General features: G+C 37.3%; 1 protein-coding gene across 4 annotated transcripts in view; it reads right to left on the bottom strand.

Moving 5' to 3' along the window:
• The window catches only part of HMGCLL1 (3-hydroxymethyl-3-methylglutaryl-CoA lyase like 1), an 82,853-nt gene that overhangs the window by 56,924 nt on the left and 5,779 nt on the right, over nucleotides 1-20,150 (bottom strand). For 3 of the 4 annotated variants that reach the window (XM_030490797.2, XM_030490795.2, XM_030490796.2), the window contains exons 2-3: nucleotides 2,840-2,917; nucleotides 1,708-1,815 (exon numbers count right to left, since the gene is read on the bottom strand). Coding sequence is in view for 1 of the 4 variants with exons in the window: in XM_030490795.2 (XP_030346655.1) it covers nucleotides 1,708-1,815; nucleotides 2,840-2,917 (186 nt within the window). In the remaining 3 variants the exon portion in view is untranslated. The remainder of the gene's footprint in view (nucleotides 1-1,707; nucleotides 1,816-2,839; nucleotides 2,918-20,150) is intronic. The other variant, XM_030490798.2, reaches the window with a different exon arrangement.

Raw genomic sequence — 20,150 nt, 5'->3', positions numbered from 1 at the left:
CTAACTACTGCTACATATATGAAAGTCCCAGATTTAGATCTTCCAAACACACTTTCAAATGTGGAAAATGAAATTTCATTTAGGGAAAAAGACAAAAAAAAACAAAACAAAATGTTTTTTACCTTTCTTTTTTACATCAATGACTATTTATTCTTGGAAGAGTAGAAAAGAGGTAGGAACATTAAATTATATTAATGATGTGCCACCATTCCAACTCCTTAGTTATAACTAAATGTTTACAGAGATAAAGAGCAAAATAAAATGCACGAGTACCTTCTTTGCTTCCATTCCACAGTACAACATTATCACTGATTGTATTTTCTCTGTATTACTGATTGCAAAAAAGTCATTGCCCTTTTATGAGCAAACTCAAAAAGGAGGACTGCATGGTGGATAGATACACAGAAATGTAGCAAGTGCAGCAGACATTCAAAATGGGTGTTTGGTTTCAGGGCAGACTCAAGCTTCCACAATAGTCCACACAACCCCCAGGCCTGGGGATCCTGGAAAGTTTACATGGTTTGCACAAGCATCTAGGTTTTCCTGCCCTGATTCTAGCCCTCTGAACTGGTACTGCTTCCACAAAAAGTCCCTTCCACCATGACTGTTGCACAGAGATCAGCCTCAATGCCCTTCAGCTGGATACTCAGACTCAGTACTCTGCATCGCAACTGCTTCATGTTCTCAAATCTTTTTCACTATAGCTACAATCAGTATCCTCTATCCCAGCTGCCCTTTATTTATTGTATTGATCCATCATCCCTACACCTCTTAACCCCTTGCAGCATCCTGTGACCAATTCTCTTACTCCCCATTTACTACTGTCCCTTGCACGTATACACACATACACCCTATGTAGTAATCATGACAAGTTGTACTCCTAGCATTTCTGTTGATCAGGCCAGGAGTGCTCCCCTCTGCAGAGTTTAGCCTCCTGCACTCAAGGCCAGCTCACTGATAAGACAGCAACTTGAGAAGCTTCAATCAGCCTTGGAGCTCATCGAGAAAAGCTGGGAAGTGGATCAGCAAAGGCTCCCCAAAACAGCTCTGTTAAGGAGTCTTAACATGGCCTTCCCTCTCCTTTCACTCGATTTCACAGCAAAAGTTGCTTCACAGAAACTTTTATCTGAGACACTCTCATGCTCCCTCCCTGCCTGAGAAACAATGCAGCTGCAGAGCAAGAGCCAAGCCCATGCTTTGCCATGTACCTTATTGACTGGGTCCTATGTCTACCAGACTTGACCTCCTGGCTTAACCTGGGACCTGCTGCATCACTGTGAACTCACCTGAGTGGGTGTAGTCTTAGCTGCCCTGGTTACCCTCGCCGGATTTGCTCTGATCTCACAGGCTGCTGGATTGCCCTTTAGTCAACAAGGCTACAATCTTGGCTCCCTTGTTATCATGCTTGGCTTCCAGTTCTCCTTCTCTTCTGAAGCAACCTGCTCTTGCTGCTGCTAAGTTAGGGATTTAAGCAGCTTTCTGCACAGCTTACTGATTTTTCTTCAATTTTGACTACTTTTTAATAATTATCCCAACTTCAGCCAACCTAAATAAAAGCATAAAACTTGAAAGCTGCCTAAGCCGTGTCTGACAACAGTATCTGATTCTTGTATAATTATACAGGCTATACCACTGGAAAACTCCACTACATGTAATGGCATTTAAATCTAAATTGAAATAGTTCTGAATGGTGATGATTTTACATACCTGAGGCACCCATTTGGATGAAACAAAACTGGTCACTTCTATTGCAGGCAGGCCTGTTTTGGAAAGCCAGTTGATTAACTCAATTTTGATATCAGTTGGGACTATCACCTAGGGACATGGAGACAGACTATAGTAGAGTATTTCATTCAGTAAAAAACTTTTTTAAGTGAAATGTTCTTAGTACATAAACAATAATATTTTTTAAAATAATGAACTATAATCATACATTATACCATACCTATAGTGTTTCCTGACAGTAGGAAGCTACTGCATAAGGAAAGCATCAGGCAGTATATATGATCCTACTCCCTTCTTTGTCCACCACAAAAGAATGAGGAAGCACTTTTATAACCACTGTAACTGGTTATAGACCTGGCCTCACTAATTCTTAGTAACCAAACATCAGCCTAGCAAAAAAGCGACAAAGGAAATAGTAACACAGAATAGTCCAACCAGAGAAAAATGGAGGGAAAAAAGCTCCAGAGCTGAGACAGAGTAATTCCATTCTCTTCATACTACTAACATCTTTGATATCAGCACACCAATACATGCAAGCCTATCCACATATCCTTCTGTTTGTGGAAACAGATTACTGTTTTGATACATGTACCCTATTTTACAATCTCTTTTAATCTTCTTCCATGCTTCCCTACCACACTTCAGGCAAATAACATCAAAATCAAAAGAGTAACTTCTTTTTTTCCATGCCTGTTCAGGAGGAAACATGACAAAACCTATTGTACTATTCCTACTACTGTAACATTTCCAGCACAAACACGTATTACGAAAATAGCCAGTGTTTCATTGCTTTACCAATTATGTCATGACACAATGTTATTGACTGACAAGACAAATTCCAGAATAAGATATGGCAGTTGAGTAACAGAAAGGCTAGTTAACCAAGTATAGAAAGAAATTATATGATTTAACACCTGGCTACATAGTAATATACTTTTATTCTAATATACAAAACAGTTATTAATATAAAAAGAAATAAATATATTTATAGTACCTAATAGAAGAAACATGATTAGCAGCATGTACGTGTTTTACACAACGAAAATAACACTGATATCCATGTCACAACACACACACACACATAAAAAAAAACCCCCACACAGATGAAAATTACCTTTTCATTTTGTAATCCATCCCTTGGCCCAACTTCTACAATCTTTATGTACTCAGGCAGTCCAGATACTTGAGATTCCTGAAAGAAAAATCAATTCTGAAACACAAAACAATGAAGGTCACCAAGTTCAAAGGTACAGCTTGTACCTGTCTTCTCATATGATTCTGGGTATAAAGTCGTATTGCCAACAGTGTCTGCTCACGGCCTTTAAAAATCTGTGAGAACCTGTTCTGCACCTTGAGTTAGGGAATAAAAGTTAAAAGCCAAAGTTATCCATGTGCATGTTTCACTGCTCCTCTGAGGCCACAAATGTTTATTATAAAAATGTATATAGAATCATAAACGAACACTGTGTTTTACAGAGTGAGAAATATTCCCATTTCAAAAAGCTTATCAATGAACAACCCAGTCCTCCAAACTTCTACCTGAATGTTCTCAATTTAACTGAACAGTTACTTGTCTGTAAACATTTGCAAGACTAGGCTATAAATCCAAAAAGAACAGAGCAGTCAAGAAATGTTGAAGAGATTATTAATGAAAGATGAAAGTAAATCCTCTACCTGAGGATGAAGGTTTTAAAGAAGGATTTAAAGGAGAACAAGGAAGGCCCCGGGTAGAAAAGAAGAAGAATTTCCCAGGTGTAAGAACAGCTCTGGAAAGGCAGGAGGCTGGCAGTGACAGGAGGGAAGGAAGGCAGCAGTAAGGTCAAAGGGCTAAGGAGAGCACAGGGAGTTGGAGCAGGAGGAAGGAGAAACAAGCAGAAAAGCTGGTGAAGGGAAATGAAACTTCCTTTTTTATTATTTAGCTGCTCTGTTATTGAATTAAGTTGACAGGTATGGCAGTTCACGTAACCTGGGCCTTTAAGTCCTGATACAGTTGAGAGTAGTTGCTTAGATTGACCCCCAAAAGCTTCATGTCTTAAAAAGCACATCAAATGGCCAGCCTAGGGCAAGCTGTCCATGCCCAAAGAAGGAGACAGGTCTCCATTCCAGTGTTGAAAGCGCATGCTGCGATTAGTTTAGCTGCCTATGGAATGGCTGCTCCCACTGCACCCACCACCTCCTCTGAGAGTTAAACACCACTGGAAGGACGACAGTCAGCCCAGGGGGACAGCTCCAGCCTGCAGAGTCACAGCTCGCCCAGAGATCAGAAGTCACTTCTGCAGTGCATACATATGGCCACTAATCTCACATCATCAACAAACAGATGAAAAACCCATGTTTCATCCCTCCCTGGCTAGTATCATCAAGGTTCTTTCAACCAAACAGCTGCTGATTTTTCCTCACAGTAGCAGAATACGAGCACTCCTGCACCACCTTTGGTTTCTCCCTGCATTCTTGGTGCCCATGGATAAAAGTAAGTTCTCTGCAGCACTAGCCAAAATACAGTAAATGTATTTCGAAGCATTTACTTTGTATTTATCTGAGCCGAGTAGAAAGAATGGGAAACAGCTGTATAGTATCTATTTGATCACATGGAACATGTGGTAAGTTAAAACTCTGTCAGGCTGTGCTAAGCCCACACTCGCTGACAGTATAAAACCTACTTAAATGTGAAGGTAAAACCTTCACATCTGCTGCATATTGTTTCTCCGAAGTTATTTTCACAAATATGGCACTGCTTCAGCACTGCGGGCATAAATCTGGGTTATTTCATGGTTATCAGATCCTTCTTGTTACAAGACAAATGCCACAGCTGCACTATGAGTAAAACTGTGACTAAGTGCAGGGGGAGGGAAGAAGGTAAAATAAGTTATGTGAACCAAAGCTTAATTTAGAGCATGAAAAATATATATAAAACTTTGGTGGCAAAAATGTTCAATTTCTAGGCCAAATCCTGTAAATCCTATTCAGTTCCTACTGCGGTAAAACTTCTGCTGTAATCAAAGATCTGTACCTGTCTTTACAGAACAGTTCACACAGCTACAGCACATTCACACAGCCATTCACAGGGGTGTCTGCAGCCTTTGCATTTCATAGGGGACAGAAGTTTGGAAGGGACATTGCAGAATGGCATTCAAGTATTGATTCTTATTCTCCATCTGTGATCTAACAGGCATACAATCTCTTTGACCCACAGTCCAGGCCTCTCACCTCCTCATTTTCTCTCTAGTCTTCCTGTCCGCTAAGCAGTCTCAACTTAAATTCACTGTTCTTGAAAACAACACTGAGAACTATGGACAGGAGGCCACAGTACAAAATCAAGACAAATCCTTACATTCTTCAAGATGAACTAACAACTTAGAGTAAACATCTTGTTCGGACGCTAAGCTCTAAGTCTAGAATAGTCTTGCTTTGCATCGAATTTTATCTAGTTTCACCTAGAGTACATTGATTGCTCTGTTTTGATCATCCTTCTCCCCAGCATAACTAATAATTTCTCTCATGCTGCATTGATGAAGCTCAGATAACAAGTAAAACAGAGGCAGAACACTTAGGCTCAGGCCCCTGTGTGCTATTCATGCATTTTACAGTGTATAATCACTGGATAAAACTCAGAAACAAATTACAAACTATAGAGTACATGTACCATCTTCTGCTAAGATGATTCTAGCATTTTTCTATTCTGTGGCCCAAGCTGAATCAGAGGAGTAAAGGAGTACCTCTTCACCTTAATCTCATCTGTCCTATAAATGCTCAGTAATCAGCTGTTAGGACACTCTTTCAAGACACCGGAGATAAATACTTGATAAAGTTGTTGGGAAGAAAAAAGAAACTCCCTGCTTTCTTGGGAGGTCTTCTGACCACAGTGCCACATTTGCAGAATATTGCCACAGAATATTCAGCTGAAACACAGCTGAAGTCACCTGAGCCACCAGTCACATTCTGTGCCAGGCTCGATGCCATCTGCATTCAGAAGTCTTTAAGAACTTATGCAGAACTTAAACACTTCTCTGCTTACTATCCGGATGGCATTAGACCTTTAACCAAGGCTTGGGCTTCATGAACCGAGTGATCAAGTTCTCCAAATTCTAACTAGAGGATTCCAAATGTGCATCATCCCCTAGCGTAAAAGGAAGGATTTACAGAACCACCAGTGAAACTAACTTAGAGAATTTAAACACCTTCAAGCATGGCATTAAATGGTCTACAAATAAGAAACAGAAATAAATAGAAAAGCAAAAAATAGTTGCTATATTTTAAGAGATTCCAAAAAAGGTGAACCTTACAGAAATACACAAGTACTTACATTACATGTTGGGTAAATAATTTTGTTTCAGAAAAAAAACTTTACTAAATTGTATTACATAAATTATTTTCATGTAACAAAGAATAAAATGTAGTATGGTAGATACTTAGCGGTATCTGCTTATTGAATTATATAGTAGCTCTGTTAAAAAGCAATGACTACCAAAGTATAATGTTTGAAATATCAAAAAGGAAATAGTTGACATAAAAGACTAAGAGCCTGGAAAATTTGTTTTTTCCATGTATCAAGCCTTGCCAAGGGAGAACAAAAAGCATATAAAATCACAAAAAACTGCCTCCTTCAAAACAGAATTCAGCCAAAGAGTCTTTTTAAGAAAATTAGAAAAAGGAAAACCATACCACTCAGCTTGAGACACCAAATGCCAAATTTCTGTAGGGAAACACTTTCTCTGAGCTATAAATAGCTTAAAATTCAAGTTTACTATAGAAATCCTAGTAATCCTTAATTAAAGCAATATAATCTTCTTAACATAACCATAACTGTAATCAAATTAAATAAATATACTTTTTTAAGCTCTGTCACTGCTTCACTACTTCTAGTAAAGGTGCTGAGGTATCTTCAGCCTTCTGATTTTTATTCCATGCAGCTCATTCATTTGGCCACTAATAGCACTGGCAAATATTACCCAGAGCCGCTCAAAAGTAACTGAAAGGACCCAAAAGTAAGGGAGAAGAACCTGGGGGTTCAGGTCTTTTCAGTCTTTCTAACCAACCAAAGACGAAGCTCTGCTTTCCTTTTCCACAAGGTGGTGTTCTGGCACAGAGGACAACTGAACAAAGATAGGTCCATCTTGCACAAATTACTCAAGAGAGTAGTTCTAAACAAGGATCAGCAGGGAGGTGGCATCATAACTCCATGTGTATATGTGCAGTGACATGGACAAATGTCCAAAAAGTGGGTGAAGGCTCTGAGATAAATAATACAATTGCTGGAAGGACAAAAAGGAAAACAGTAGTCAATTTTCTGAACACATAGATGTCTCTAAACTTTACAAGTCACAGAGGAAATAAACAGGAAGAAATTAAAATCTTAGTACATAATCAAATAATGATTAAAGTGATATTGCAGAGACTTGTTTATATAGTTCACACTACTCGAAGGCAGACATGAAACATATTCATTCCCAAGTCAACTAGGGGGAAAAAGGAGAAGAATCACTTATGAATTATAAATACTAGATATTCAGAAAACAGTGAGACACACCTGGTAAATATCCCTCAGTAAAAACAAACTGAGTATTCATCCTAGAATTTCTGCCGTATGCTGATGACATGACCACTGGGAGAACAGTACCTAGTAACAGGCCATGACTAGCAAAAAACTCATGAGCCCTTGAGAAGCTTTCATTCAGTAAATTTTGAAAGCATTGCATATTCATGAACTGAATTATAACATAAAAATATCAAAATCAAAGCAGTTGCAAGTGCTTTAGATAGCAGGACTAGAATGCAAAATTCCATTGACATACTAGAGAAATAAATCTGATTAATTTCAACAAAAAGCAAAACATAATACAACACTTAGGACTATCCTTACTTTATCTGATGCCAATTGACTACTTAGAAAATTTTTGCATGCCATCTTTCACAGATTTCATTATACTTATTTCTCCATTTTCACAATTTTGACCCTCCAAAACCAGGTTTTTGTAAGATAGTAGATAGAGAGTACCTGACTAAATAGTTCTGTAGAAAAGGACTGGGACAATAAAGTGAATAACAAAGTGAATATGAGTCTATAAAATCCTGCTCTCAAGCCAAAAAAAAAAAAAAAAAAGGCTATAAACAGGGATGTCATAGGTAAAACAGTAGCCTGCCACTTAATGAGTAGAAATTCTATGTCTAGTTTTGGGCTTTCTGCTTCAAAAAGAATTCAGTCAACTTGAGATCGTCCATAGGAAGGCAAAATATAAAATCCAAGTAAATCATTACAGAATTAAATTAGTTAAATGCAGAGTTAACTTCTCTGGAACAAACTAAATAATCGTTGAAGCCAAAGGGACCTCTGGAGATCATCTAGTTTAACCACTCCAGCTCAGAGGAAGATCAACTAAAGCAGGTTGCCCAGAACCATGTCCAGTTGGGTCTTGAGTACCTCCAAGGGTGGAAACTCCTGGGCAACCTGTTCCAGTGTTGACCATCCTCATAGTAAAAAAATACTTTTCTGATCCTTAAATGGAATTTATTGCACTTTAGTTTGTGCCCATTGCCTTTTGTTCTGTTCATTGACTTTCTCTTCTTTATTCACCCCACTAGGTATTTGTACACATTGATAAGATCCCTCTGAGCCTTCTTTTCTCCAAGCTAAACAGTCTCAGTTCTCTCAGCACCTTCTCATATGTCAGATGCCCCAGTCTGCTAATCAATTATCTTCATGGCCCTTTGCTGGATCTATTCTAGTATGTCTACGTGTCTCTTATAATGGGGATTAAACCTACAGGTATTACTTTAGTCCACCTCTTCTCATTAAATTTGAATGCGCTTACAACTTTTATTAGAGGGCTTTTGAGAGTTCATGAAAGCGTAGTGATTTACATATAAAAGGAGATTATCTGAACTGACTGAGAATTCATTGGAAAGATTTTTATTATAAAGTAATAGCACTAACATTTCTACTATCATTTCCATTAATTCCTAAATTCTAATATAATCTGCTAGTCCACTTATTAAATTGTTACGTGGCTGTTTATAATAAAATACAAGTCATTCATATAAAAACAGAAGTAATATGGTTTTAAATACAGGGCAATTAAACTAAACTATACATGTTTATGCTGCTGAGTGGCCAGTTGTTTGATCATACCCTGTTTACAAAGAGGACTTCAATGGTAAAGACCAAGGTCATAAAGTGCAAATAATGTTAATGAACAAATAATAAGAAAAAACTATTACTTTTATTTAGAAAATAGAAATTAGTATTTTGTAAAAAGAATTCTATCAAGCGAATAAAATTTTGATGGACAGTGCAAAAGGTAACAAATGACATTAATAGAGAATGCTCCAGAGATCGTAAGAAAACTTTGCTCTGTTAAGAATAATATTATTACACAAAACTAGAAAATTCAAATCATGCTCTTAACTACAGTACTCATGGACATACAGTTATAAATTTAAAAAAGCTAAATACCATCTATATATTGCTATTCCCTTTGGAAATCCTTCAGAATAGGTCTTCCAAAGCTACGGAAGATGAGGTTTAAGAGTGGTATTCAGTGCAAGGTTAAGAAACCTCTGCTCATTCCTGCTGTCTAAACATATGTTCCTGGAGTCATTATGAATATCTTAAGAGTTCTGGCCTCCAAGTGTTGCTGCTCAGGAAGGGCATGGGCCCCGTCAATCCAATCAACTGAATTCTTGCCTCTTTGTTTCCCCATAACTCCTGTGTAAAGACAGCAGTCACATTGCTCAGTCCTTGACCCATGGATACTTTACAGGTTGGCTTTGGACCTCTTTCATCACTATGGGCGTACCTGATTGTCACTGGGCTGCACGGCCAATCTTGATTACTGTCAGTGAACTGAATCCTGACCCCAACTCACTGATCTGCACTCCCAGCTCTAACCTTGGATCTCCCTTATCACCATAAACTTGTCCAATGACCTGGACTCTTGCTTGAACCCAGCTACCACCTCTAGGCCTAGCCTGCTCACCTCACTCAGCTACTGTGCGACTGGGCCCTGACTAGTGACCTGCTTGTTACCACCCTCAGCTCCCTATACTCCTCAAGCATTTCTTTACCCTAAGCTGTACATGCTGGGAATAGAATGAAGCCTGTATGTCCCTCTTTTTGCCCCTTTCTATCAGTCGTACCTAAAAAGAAAGTGTAATAGTTGCTAATGGCTAGCACTGTAAGTATAAACTTTGTTGATGGAGGACAGAAATATCACATGCTCCAGATTAGAGCAGAGGCAGTCATAAACTACATCTGTAAGTTTGTGTTTTGTGCATTAGCTCTTTCTGATCCTGCTGCACCACCCCCTTACCCAGTGGAGACTACTGCTATCAGATGCTACGAGAGTAATCCCAAAGGATAATGTCTTGTTCAAACAAAACCCATGGATTTGACATGAAAAAATACACAAAAATCCAACTAACAGTAACAAAGCTCTGTCTGATACACAAACAACTCTGCTCATAAAAGAGAAAACTGAGGCATGATACACAATTCTGCTAAATCGCTTACTGCACAGAGAATCACAAGAGGAGTTCTAACTGCAAACCCATTCCACAGCACAGTATCTCCTATGTCTTAGCAAAATGTAACAAGATGTAGCAAATTGAATAAGTAACTGCTTTCAAGCCAAACATAAAATAGCACATTTTCCAAAAGAGCTACAGAGTTCATAAATCAATCTAATCTCTGTCTGCAGGAGTCTGACAGAGGGAGTAGGAGAAGGAATTCCTCACTTCTCAGGCTGTTTTCCTTTACACTAGATCACAAGAGGTCAAGTCTCACATACTTTGGGTGAAACACCTGCTGAATATTGTTTTCTATGATTTGCAGTTTACCCTTTTGCTTACAGTGGATGTGCTCAGCTGCTCAGAGATGCAAATAAAACCTGCAGCTGCCTCCAACATATAATTTGCCTCATCTATCCAATTCGAGTGAACTTGGCTTGAACTATGAATAAACATAAACTGAAACCACAGCTTTTTCTGTTTTGTTTAATTGAAAGGGGACTCATACATTTGCACACTGTTTGGAGATGTCTATTTTAATTTTTATTTTAAAAGTTTAAGAATAAGCTCTAATAATTTATTAATACATTTTTTAAATACATGAGAGGACGAAGGTTTTTTTCTGTTGTACTTTTCATATCACATCAAAGACTAAACTTGGACTGACTATACTTAGACTATTCTTCATTTTCCCCTTTTGTGAGGAAGAGCCAAATTCAGAAGTAACAAACAGACTTAAGGATTCCTTTTTATCACGTCATAGATTTGGAATGCTTTCTGAAACTACTATTCTTAAACAAATTACATGGGTTACCATACTGATCTTGCAACAATATAATCCTGTAATTTTTTATGACCACCTCAGTTTTTTCATAAACTAGATTTTCTTCTTGATCTCTCCATTATCTGAAAAGTACATAAAATGTAACAGTATTTCTTCCAAGACTGAAGAGCTACACTGAACTGCTACACTGGGCGTGGGTTTTTCCCAGCACCAGTCTGTGAAACCATGAGTTGCTAGCCTATATTCTTTAACTTCAGTTGTGATTAAATCCTTGCTTTGTAACTTTTCGCATATTGCTTTCAACCCCCAAAACTGTGCAAAGCACAGATGCAGTGAAATGAGGGCGCAACTTAACCAGTGGTTTTATTTCAGGTACACAGTAATGGCTATGCTGGATAGAAAATGAATAAAAGCTATATTTCCCACCTTACATAATGGTAAAGATAAAAATCTATTAAGATTACCTATTCAAAATATAAACACTCATGAAGAAATGTAAATAATATTATTACATAAAATACAATTACTAGTATTATTTCAAATACTAGAAATAAATATTATGGGCAAACATAGGCATATAAATATCAGCATTCTAGATCTATTATTTTACACATTTTGTTGGTTTTGATTCTTATTTTTCTTCAAATATTTTGATAATTCACTTTTAAAAAGCCAGTGAAAGTATACTGGAAAATATGTATAAAAATTATTATAATGTGAAGATAGTTACTGACTCCCAGAAGCCTTTTCCTTTAGTAAGCAAAAGGTAAGAAATGTGAATATTTGAATTGCATAAACTTACCCATTTAAAATTGTGATCAACAAAATCATGACAGTCCATGCTACATTCTAACTATACTGCCTAGATCTAACTAAGGATAATAACCTCTTCCATGTCAGTAGAGACTCATGCAAACATTTTTGGTGGTCAAGGCTTAAAATTTGCCAAATGTGAGCTCCAGTGGATCAGAAAATTCCACAGGCAGATGAAGGTAGAGAAACTGCTGTTCTGATCACCCTTCAAAAGGGACATCTCTGGAACTGAGGATTGACTGTCTAACAGAAGGACCAGCTTGTTCTAAGAGCAACTGCAAACCACACCCAATTCTCTGCCATGATGTTGGATGTTTTGAAAAAAAGCAGTAGTTTTACATGACAAAATCAAGCCCAAAGACTGCTCAAAATCTTTGAAAACACAGAAATGCCTTCTTTAATATCATGTCTGTATTTTACATATAATTAATTATTATTTAAAATAATTAATAACCTGACAGAACAAAAAAATAGACCAAATCTGTCAAATATCAATCTCCTGAATGAGTTTGACCTTTCTGAATTATCACTGATGACTTGCTATCTTCTAAAAAAACATTTGTTCCTATTTTCAGCACATGTAGAGCATGTGGAATTGAAGAGGTCTGAATACAAATGCGTCGTGGTTTAAGCACAGCTGGTAACTCAGAACCATGCAGCCGTTCACTTATACCTCCCCTTTTCACCCTTCCTCCAGGTGGGATGGGAAGGAAAATTGAAGGAATGAATGTAAACCCCAGAGGCTGAGATAAGAACAGTCCAATAACTAAAGCATAATACAAAACTAATAATATAAAACTAATAATAATAATAATGATATGGGAAATAACAAGAGGTGATAGTATGAAACTAAAAAAAGAAAGATAAAAAAACCCCAATAAACACAAGTGATGCACAATACAATTGCTCACCACCCTCTGACTGATACCCAGCCCAACCCAAGCAGCAGTCTGCCCTTCTGGGTAACTCCCCCCAGTATATATACTCGGTATGACGTGCTGTGGTATAGAATATCCCTTTGGCTAGTTTGGGTCAGGTGTCCTGTCTCTGCTTCCTTCTGGCTTCTTGTGCCCCTCCTCACTGGCGGAGCATGAGAGACTGAAAAGTCCTTGTGTCCTCAACATAAGAAGGATACAGAGCTATTGGAGCAAGTCCAGAGGAGGGCCACGAGGATGATAAGGGGGCTGGAGCACCTCCCGTATGAAGACATCCTAAGAAAGTTGGGGCTGTTCAGCCTGGAGAAGAGAAGGCTGCGTGGAGACCTCATAGCAGCCTTCCAGTATCTGAAGGGGGCCTACAAGGATTCCGGAGGGACTCTTCATCAGTAGCAACAGGACAAGGAGTAACGGGTTTAAACTTCAAACAGGGGAAGTTCAGGCTAGCTAAAAGGAAGAAGTTCTTTACTGTGAGGGTGGTGAGGCACTGGAACAGGTTGCCCAAAGAAGTGGTAAATGCTGCATCCCTGGCAGTGTTCAAGGCCAGGTTGGATGGAGAATTGGGCAACATGGTCTAGTGTGAGGCGTCCCTGCCCATGGCAGGGGAGTTGGAACTAGATGGTCTTAAGGTCCTTTGCAACCCTAACCATTCTATGACTCTATGATTCTATGTTCAGAGTAAACACTACTTAGCAACAACTAAAGCATTGGTGTGTTATCAGCATTGTTCTCAGACTAAAGACGAAACACTGTATCAGCTACGAGGAAGGGGAAAAATAACTGTTATAGATGAACCCAGGACAAAATGTCAATTAAAGCTAAGAGATCATGCAACCTAAAAACAGGCAAATGTGCTGCAGTTACAGACAGTTTTAGATAACTTGCAAACTAATGATGAAGGGAATGTATTACTAGAGTCAGGTGGTAGCAGAGGAATAGACAACCACAGTTAGACTTGTCTTACAATGGAATCAGTTAACAATAAATGGTACCAGAGGCCTCTGTTGTTAGTAAGAGACCAACACAGCCAGTCAATTTAGAAAAAATTAAAAAATGTATTTTCAGGACATGGTGTATACATTACCTTTTTCTATTTCCCTAAATGCTAACAAGCAGCATTTCTCTATTAACCAAGTTGATTTGCAGCCAACTCACTTTCATCCATATCCCTATCTTGGTCAAAGCCTGGAAAAGCAATTATAGTCTGCCATCTGGGCTGGATGAAAAGGATACAGAGAACTGAGATCAACAGCATACTGACGACACTGGAGCCAAAACCTCCCACACTTTCCTTTACTATTATTTATGGTAATAGTATTATGGTGTGTATGGTGTTTTACAGGCAAGATTGAAGACAGAATTCTAGAAGGCAGAAAGAGTGGTGTTTTTCCACACACATTGAAAAAGCAGAGGCATGATCATCCTTACAAGACCAACATGTGAAAATAATTTGCCCTTTATAATGCTTTGGGATATCAAGGGGAGGGGGGAAACGAATACATTGACAAGCCAGCTCATCCACTCTATCAGATAAGTCTCTTTAAATACCTCATTGTAAATATGAGTTATGCATAGATCTTTAAGAACTCAAGTAAAAAGTTGGAAGTAAATCAACCATTCTCAATTATTCTTGTCATTAAAATCACCTTTTGTGTCCAAAGGCAGTGCCTAAAAGATCAAGGAAATCTTTAATTCAAGTACAGCTGGCCCACCGCTATGTTTTCCATAGCTCTCTTCCCAAAAGACACTGATAAAAATGACAGTAGTTTAATGGTTATTTATTTAGCCACTGTTGGCAACTCATCCTTCAGGGGAATTTAAGATTTATAAAGCTCTTTGGAAAAATAACATCTGCAAAGTGTTACCATAATAATTTCCCAATAGTAGGAAGGAAATTATGGTATCTTGAACACTGCACCATTCTCGATGTTGCAAAAATGTTCTATTTTCACAATGGAATCAGTCAAATGTGAGCATATTTAAATATCAGTTTCTGCCCACTTAACTGATAATAATTAAAGCTATTGAAAATGTTGATTATATGAAATTTAGAAAAAAGACAGATATAATGCCTTACTTTTTAACTTTTTATTTTTTTTTTTATATTGGGATTTATGTGTTTACTAAAAAGTACTAATAATTATATGCCACAGCTTCTGCTGAACTGGTTAACTTTCCGATTTCTTACATTAAATAGTTATGTAATAAGATTGTAATTTGTTCTAATCATGCAAACCTGAAAAAAGTGAAGTGGAACAAGCAGAAGAAAATGGATTGGTAATAGAGAAACTACAACGAAGGCAAAATCAAAATGGGGTCCTATCACTTCAGACTGCTTGAGAAGATTGTTGTCATGGCAAAATGAATCATAACATTTCCTAGGTTTTTTATTGCTTCCACTTCTAGACTTTGCGTATTTAGAAAGATTTTTTTTCAGCATCCATATTCTGGATAATAAGCTATACAACAGATGAGAAAGAAATGTGCATTGCTGTAAAACTGGTAATAAGACCAGTCATCAGTTTTAACTAAGCACAAAGTAAGTAAAAAATATCTAATAGTATTACCACCATTAGCTGTACTTTCATTTTACTGTGACACATAATGTTGACCAAAGGATTGTTCTAAATTGATGACAGATAATAATACTTAGGGACTAAATGCAAGCCAGCCATACAACTCACGAAGCTTAAAATGTCCTGAAATGTTCTTAATGGCAGGATTCAATTGGACTTTAAGACACCTGAACTTAGGTATCTACACATATATGTCTACTGGTGTGCTAGGTATCCCTGTACAGTCAATTTATATATTCACATATAAAGTCTTAAGGTGTCCTAAACACAGCATGGAGAACACAGGACCTGTGCCTTTTTTGGCAGCTGGAGGTAAAGTAGGATATTATAGGGCATCCTAAGTGGCATCAGCAATGAAGCATGGCTGGCTGAAGCAAGCCATTCCTCAGCACTGTCAGCAATGAAATGATTCAGCCAAGTTGTAAGGGCACGAGTCAGATGGCTAATTACAGGCACCAACTGCATTTCAGATGCATCCCACTTGACTTCCAGCTACCGCGCCAGGGGGTGGGGGTCTCCCATAAATCTTGTTTGATACCTGCCAACCCTATAAGCCATCTCAGTTACCTTAGGGCATCTCTCATGGCACCAGACAATTATGCTTAGGCAACTGAATCAAAAAACGACAGGGAAACGAGAAAATTCTTAATCACCAGTTGACTCCTCTCTATAGAGCCAACAGCCAGCTGGCGTACTAGCTTAACTTTCCACCTTCTTCATACCATTCAGGCAACAGTGAGGCATGGCAGGGCAAAGGAACTTGCCTATCCTCTCTCTTCTCTTTCCCCAGTAAATTCTTCATGTAAGCTGTTTTGCTTTATACGAAGCCAACATATAGTTCAATTCCAATTATGCTTCCAGGCTTTTAAAGATTCAGCTGCGATCAGCTGTGGATTCTGTTAAATCTTTTGCCTAATCCCAGTATTCCACATGATATACCTTCATCACTTAGCTTGCTCCCCCATTTCTCACATACTAACACCTATATTTAATCTCATCTTAACTACTTGCATTAAAAGTAAACCCTAAAGCCACATACAGTTCCTTTCCAGATGCTGCTGTTGAATTATTTCCCTATGGGTTTCACCTAACATTCCACCAATGTCCTCTGGCGCTTCAGTCCACACATCTTATGCACTCAAAGCCTTTAAACTTTTTTCTCCAAGAAACTCATAAACTAACACCTTTATTCCCATACAAAACAGCTAACATCTGTGGGCAAAAAGGAAAAAAAAAAAAAAGCACCCAACAAAGAAGAAATGTAGAAGAAATGTCTACCCATCAGAGGTGTTTTTAAAAAAGCCCCTTTTAGCAGTTTTTGCATGTAATAAATCTGGGTTGGTTTTGGGGGTTGTTTTTTGTTTTGTTTTGCAAAAGCTGTTGAGAATCACTTTCATAAATGTATTTAATCCAAATAAAACATTCAAATGTAATATAACAATTAGAGTAACTTTCTTCCATTTACACTAAAACATGAATCTCCATTTAACAAGGGAATTATCTAAAAATAATACCAGCTTCAACATTCTGACAGCAATTATAATTTCCTTCTTATAACCTGGCAGCATCTTTTTCATCCTTTGCAACATTAGAATTTTGTCCCAAACTATGATTGAAATCTTCATCAATTATTACGTCTAACCCAGTAAAAGTCTGTAAAGTCATGAGCTGATTACTTTCCAACTCTAATACCCTAAGATTGAAAAGCAACCATTATAACTATCCCTAAAAGTATTTTCCTGAAATGTGAATCATGCATTTATCAGTTTTCTGATTCCTTTGGAGTGAGAGATTGATTAAAAGACCAGATAGTCAGAAAAATAACATCTGTATCTGATTCATACTCTCGTATTTCACAAACTTTTTATCATTCATTAAAACTTATGTCACTATCAACATATTACAAAATAGAAGAAATTTTTATCTCCACTGCACTATTTAGTTTCAAAGTGTGTGCACAATTTTGACATTTCTGCCCCAAAAGGGCTATACAACTGTACGTTAATACAGCAGTAATAAAATATTTCCTTTTTGCTGAAAAGCAAAAATGCTGAATTAGCTTTACTGGTATTTAGCACAGTATGAAAGCCTGATTTTGATCATTGAGCTAAAGGTCTCATATTACATGCTCTTATCTCAGAAATTCCAGATCAGCCAACAGAGCAACATTTCTCAGAGTTTCAATATCCTGATGAGTTTTTCCAGTGACAGAAGATGGATGGATTAGATAACCAGAGAGAACTTTTTCCTATAAATTTGTGCCTGACAGCTTTTTATTCCCATTCTTAAAATTAACATTTTTACATTCCAGTATTTTCTGAGGTTAATTGATAAGCCTTACTGAGTGCATAGTATTTTATTACACTGTATGTCAGGGTCCACATATGCATCGTGATGTGCATTGGCACACACTGTAAGGTGGTACACATTCCCCCGCAAGTTCACAATACCACACACCATCTTTAATACACATTTCTCTTTCATATTTCATCTGTCTTTTAAAATATACATTTGGGGGAAAAGAATAATGCTAAAGAAAAAATTTAACCTTTGTTAAATGAATGAGAAGCTAAACAATGGAATTCAACACAGCCTGAAATACTAAATAACTACTTTTCCGCAGTTCCCCACCATTTCTTTAAACATAACTTCTTCCACATTTGACACATCAAAGGATCTCAATAACCTTCAATTCCTAAAATTTCAGAGAATCGTCACCTTGGTTAAACACCTCGAATATTTATGTTGTGAAAGAGCAGAGGTGGCAAGAACTCATTTCAGCTTTATCTCTGGACTGTACCTACACTGCACCAGTTTCTCATTGTGTGATATTCACATAGAAACTGAAATTCAAACACATACATAAACAAGCAAATCTTCCAACCCAGATACTGCAAGAATTGGAGCTACCTTTTTCCTCTGAAACACTGGAAAAGGTTCTATCATTAAAACTGAGAGAAAATAAGTGCAACTTCATTCTAGGTACCCAGCATTTCACCTTCAAGCCAAGTCTAAGTGAAAAAATAAAAACTTGTAATCCAAGCCACTATAGACACAACTGTTACTACTATCTATTAGCCACCTTGTCAGACAGTTTAAATATACAAAATTTGATTAATTTGGAGCAGTAAATATTTTGCTTTAGGAAAACATCTATATTTGACCAACTGGTAAGTCTTACAGCAGTCTTAATAAGCACTGTGAGATTTCCTTACCTAAACTAGAGCTAGAAGATCCACAAATTGTAAATAAAATCCTTATTAAAACCTGAGACAAACCCATTTACTTTAGTAGGAATTAAATTTGGATCTAGTTGATCTTGGGCAGTTCGCTTATCTTCACTCTCAGCCAAGGCAATGAGAAAATGAATTATGAAGAATGATCTCAGATGTATGAATTTTAAAATTATGATTTGATACATGGGGTGTCTGAAATTATATCTCTTTCCTTGAACTGGCAAGAGAGGAAATGAACATCACTGTGCCCATATGTAGGCTTTGAAGGAGGTGGAGGTGGGACAAGTCAAAACGGGATCTCACCAAAAAACAGATGTTGGGTCTGAGCAGAAATTTCCTGTGTATTTTTTTAATTCCCAAATTTGCAGAGCAAGATCTGTAAAATCCTTTACAACATTTCCAGCTGTATTATAAACTTCTAAACCCACATTATAATCCCAGTATAGCATAAATCTGTATCAACTAAAAAGCTCCTGTTATCTTTCCACTATTTATGATCCAATGGCACAAAAGAACTAAAAACCAGCGACTCTATTTAGGTCTAACCTACACTTTTTTATCAGTCTCTTAACTTCTAACATCTTGTTTGGCACCCTTAGCAAACCAACTACTTAGCCTTTTCGGACTCTCTCTCTTCAACACTTTATCCACCACGTTCTTGAGCTCTTATTTTGCAGCATAAAGAATACCTGGCTGAAAAAATTGGCATGAGCCTAGTGACTGGATCTTCCAAAGGGGAAACTCCTCTTGACTTCAAAGACAATTTTGGAAAGATCTCAGCATTGAACTATCTCTACTCTGATTAAATTCAGTGGGAGTATGTTTTTGTATTTTATTTATGACCTTCAGTGTCAGCATGTATCAAATGTCATTTATCATCTCCAAAGTCATGAAGAAAACATACAGCATGCTGATACAAACTTAGTTTATAATTTAGTTCTCAATTATAGTTCTAGTAATCCTTTCTGGTTTATTTATTTTTTTATAACTTTTTATGCTTTACATCAAGAAAATAAATGTTGCTTGAGAATCTGCAACAAAACAAAAAAAGTCCCATTCTTGTGATGCATTTGTTGAGAAAATGATCCACCAATTTAGCTCTGCACTGACAAAGCCTTTACATGTAGAGGAATATGAAGGGCTGGAAATCAGGAATTTCAAAGTCTCTTAGTGATCAGATATTTAGTCTTCAAATACAAACATAAATGTAAATGAAACAGATGAAAAGCAACATAAAATATAAATACTCTGGAAGTCCATGATGAAAACACAGATGAGGTAAGTATGGTGGGTAAAGGAGAGGGGGAGGGAAAGGATACAAGATCTTCGCCCCATGCAATTAATATACATTCTCTATACTGATTTCATTAAGTATCTATAAATAACGTCATCTTTTCAAAAAGTCAAGAAACAAGAATTCTGCAATATAAAGTTCAGGACATGTACCTTCTTTTTCTCTGTTAAAAATACACATTATGTGCAATTTTCAGCAGATAAAAAAAAGAATGCAAATTATGATGTGTTTCTTGCATACTGTAATTGTCACAACAAATTAATACATTTGCAATATTGCTGACAG

Source organism: Strigops habroptila, chromosome 6 (assembly GCF_004027225.2).
Source record: "Strigops habroptila isolate Jane chromosome 6, bStrHab1.2.pri, whole genome shotgun sequence".
Taxonomy (NCBI): Eukaryota; Metazoa; Chordata; class Aves; order Psittaciformes; family Psittacidae; genus Strigops; species Strigops habroptila.
This window is presented reverse-complemented; position numbering and strand designations above follow the sequence as displayed.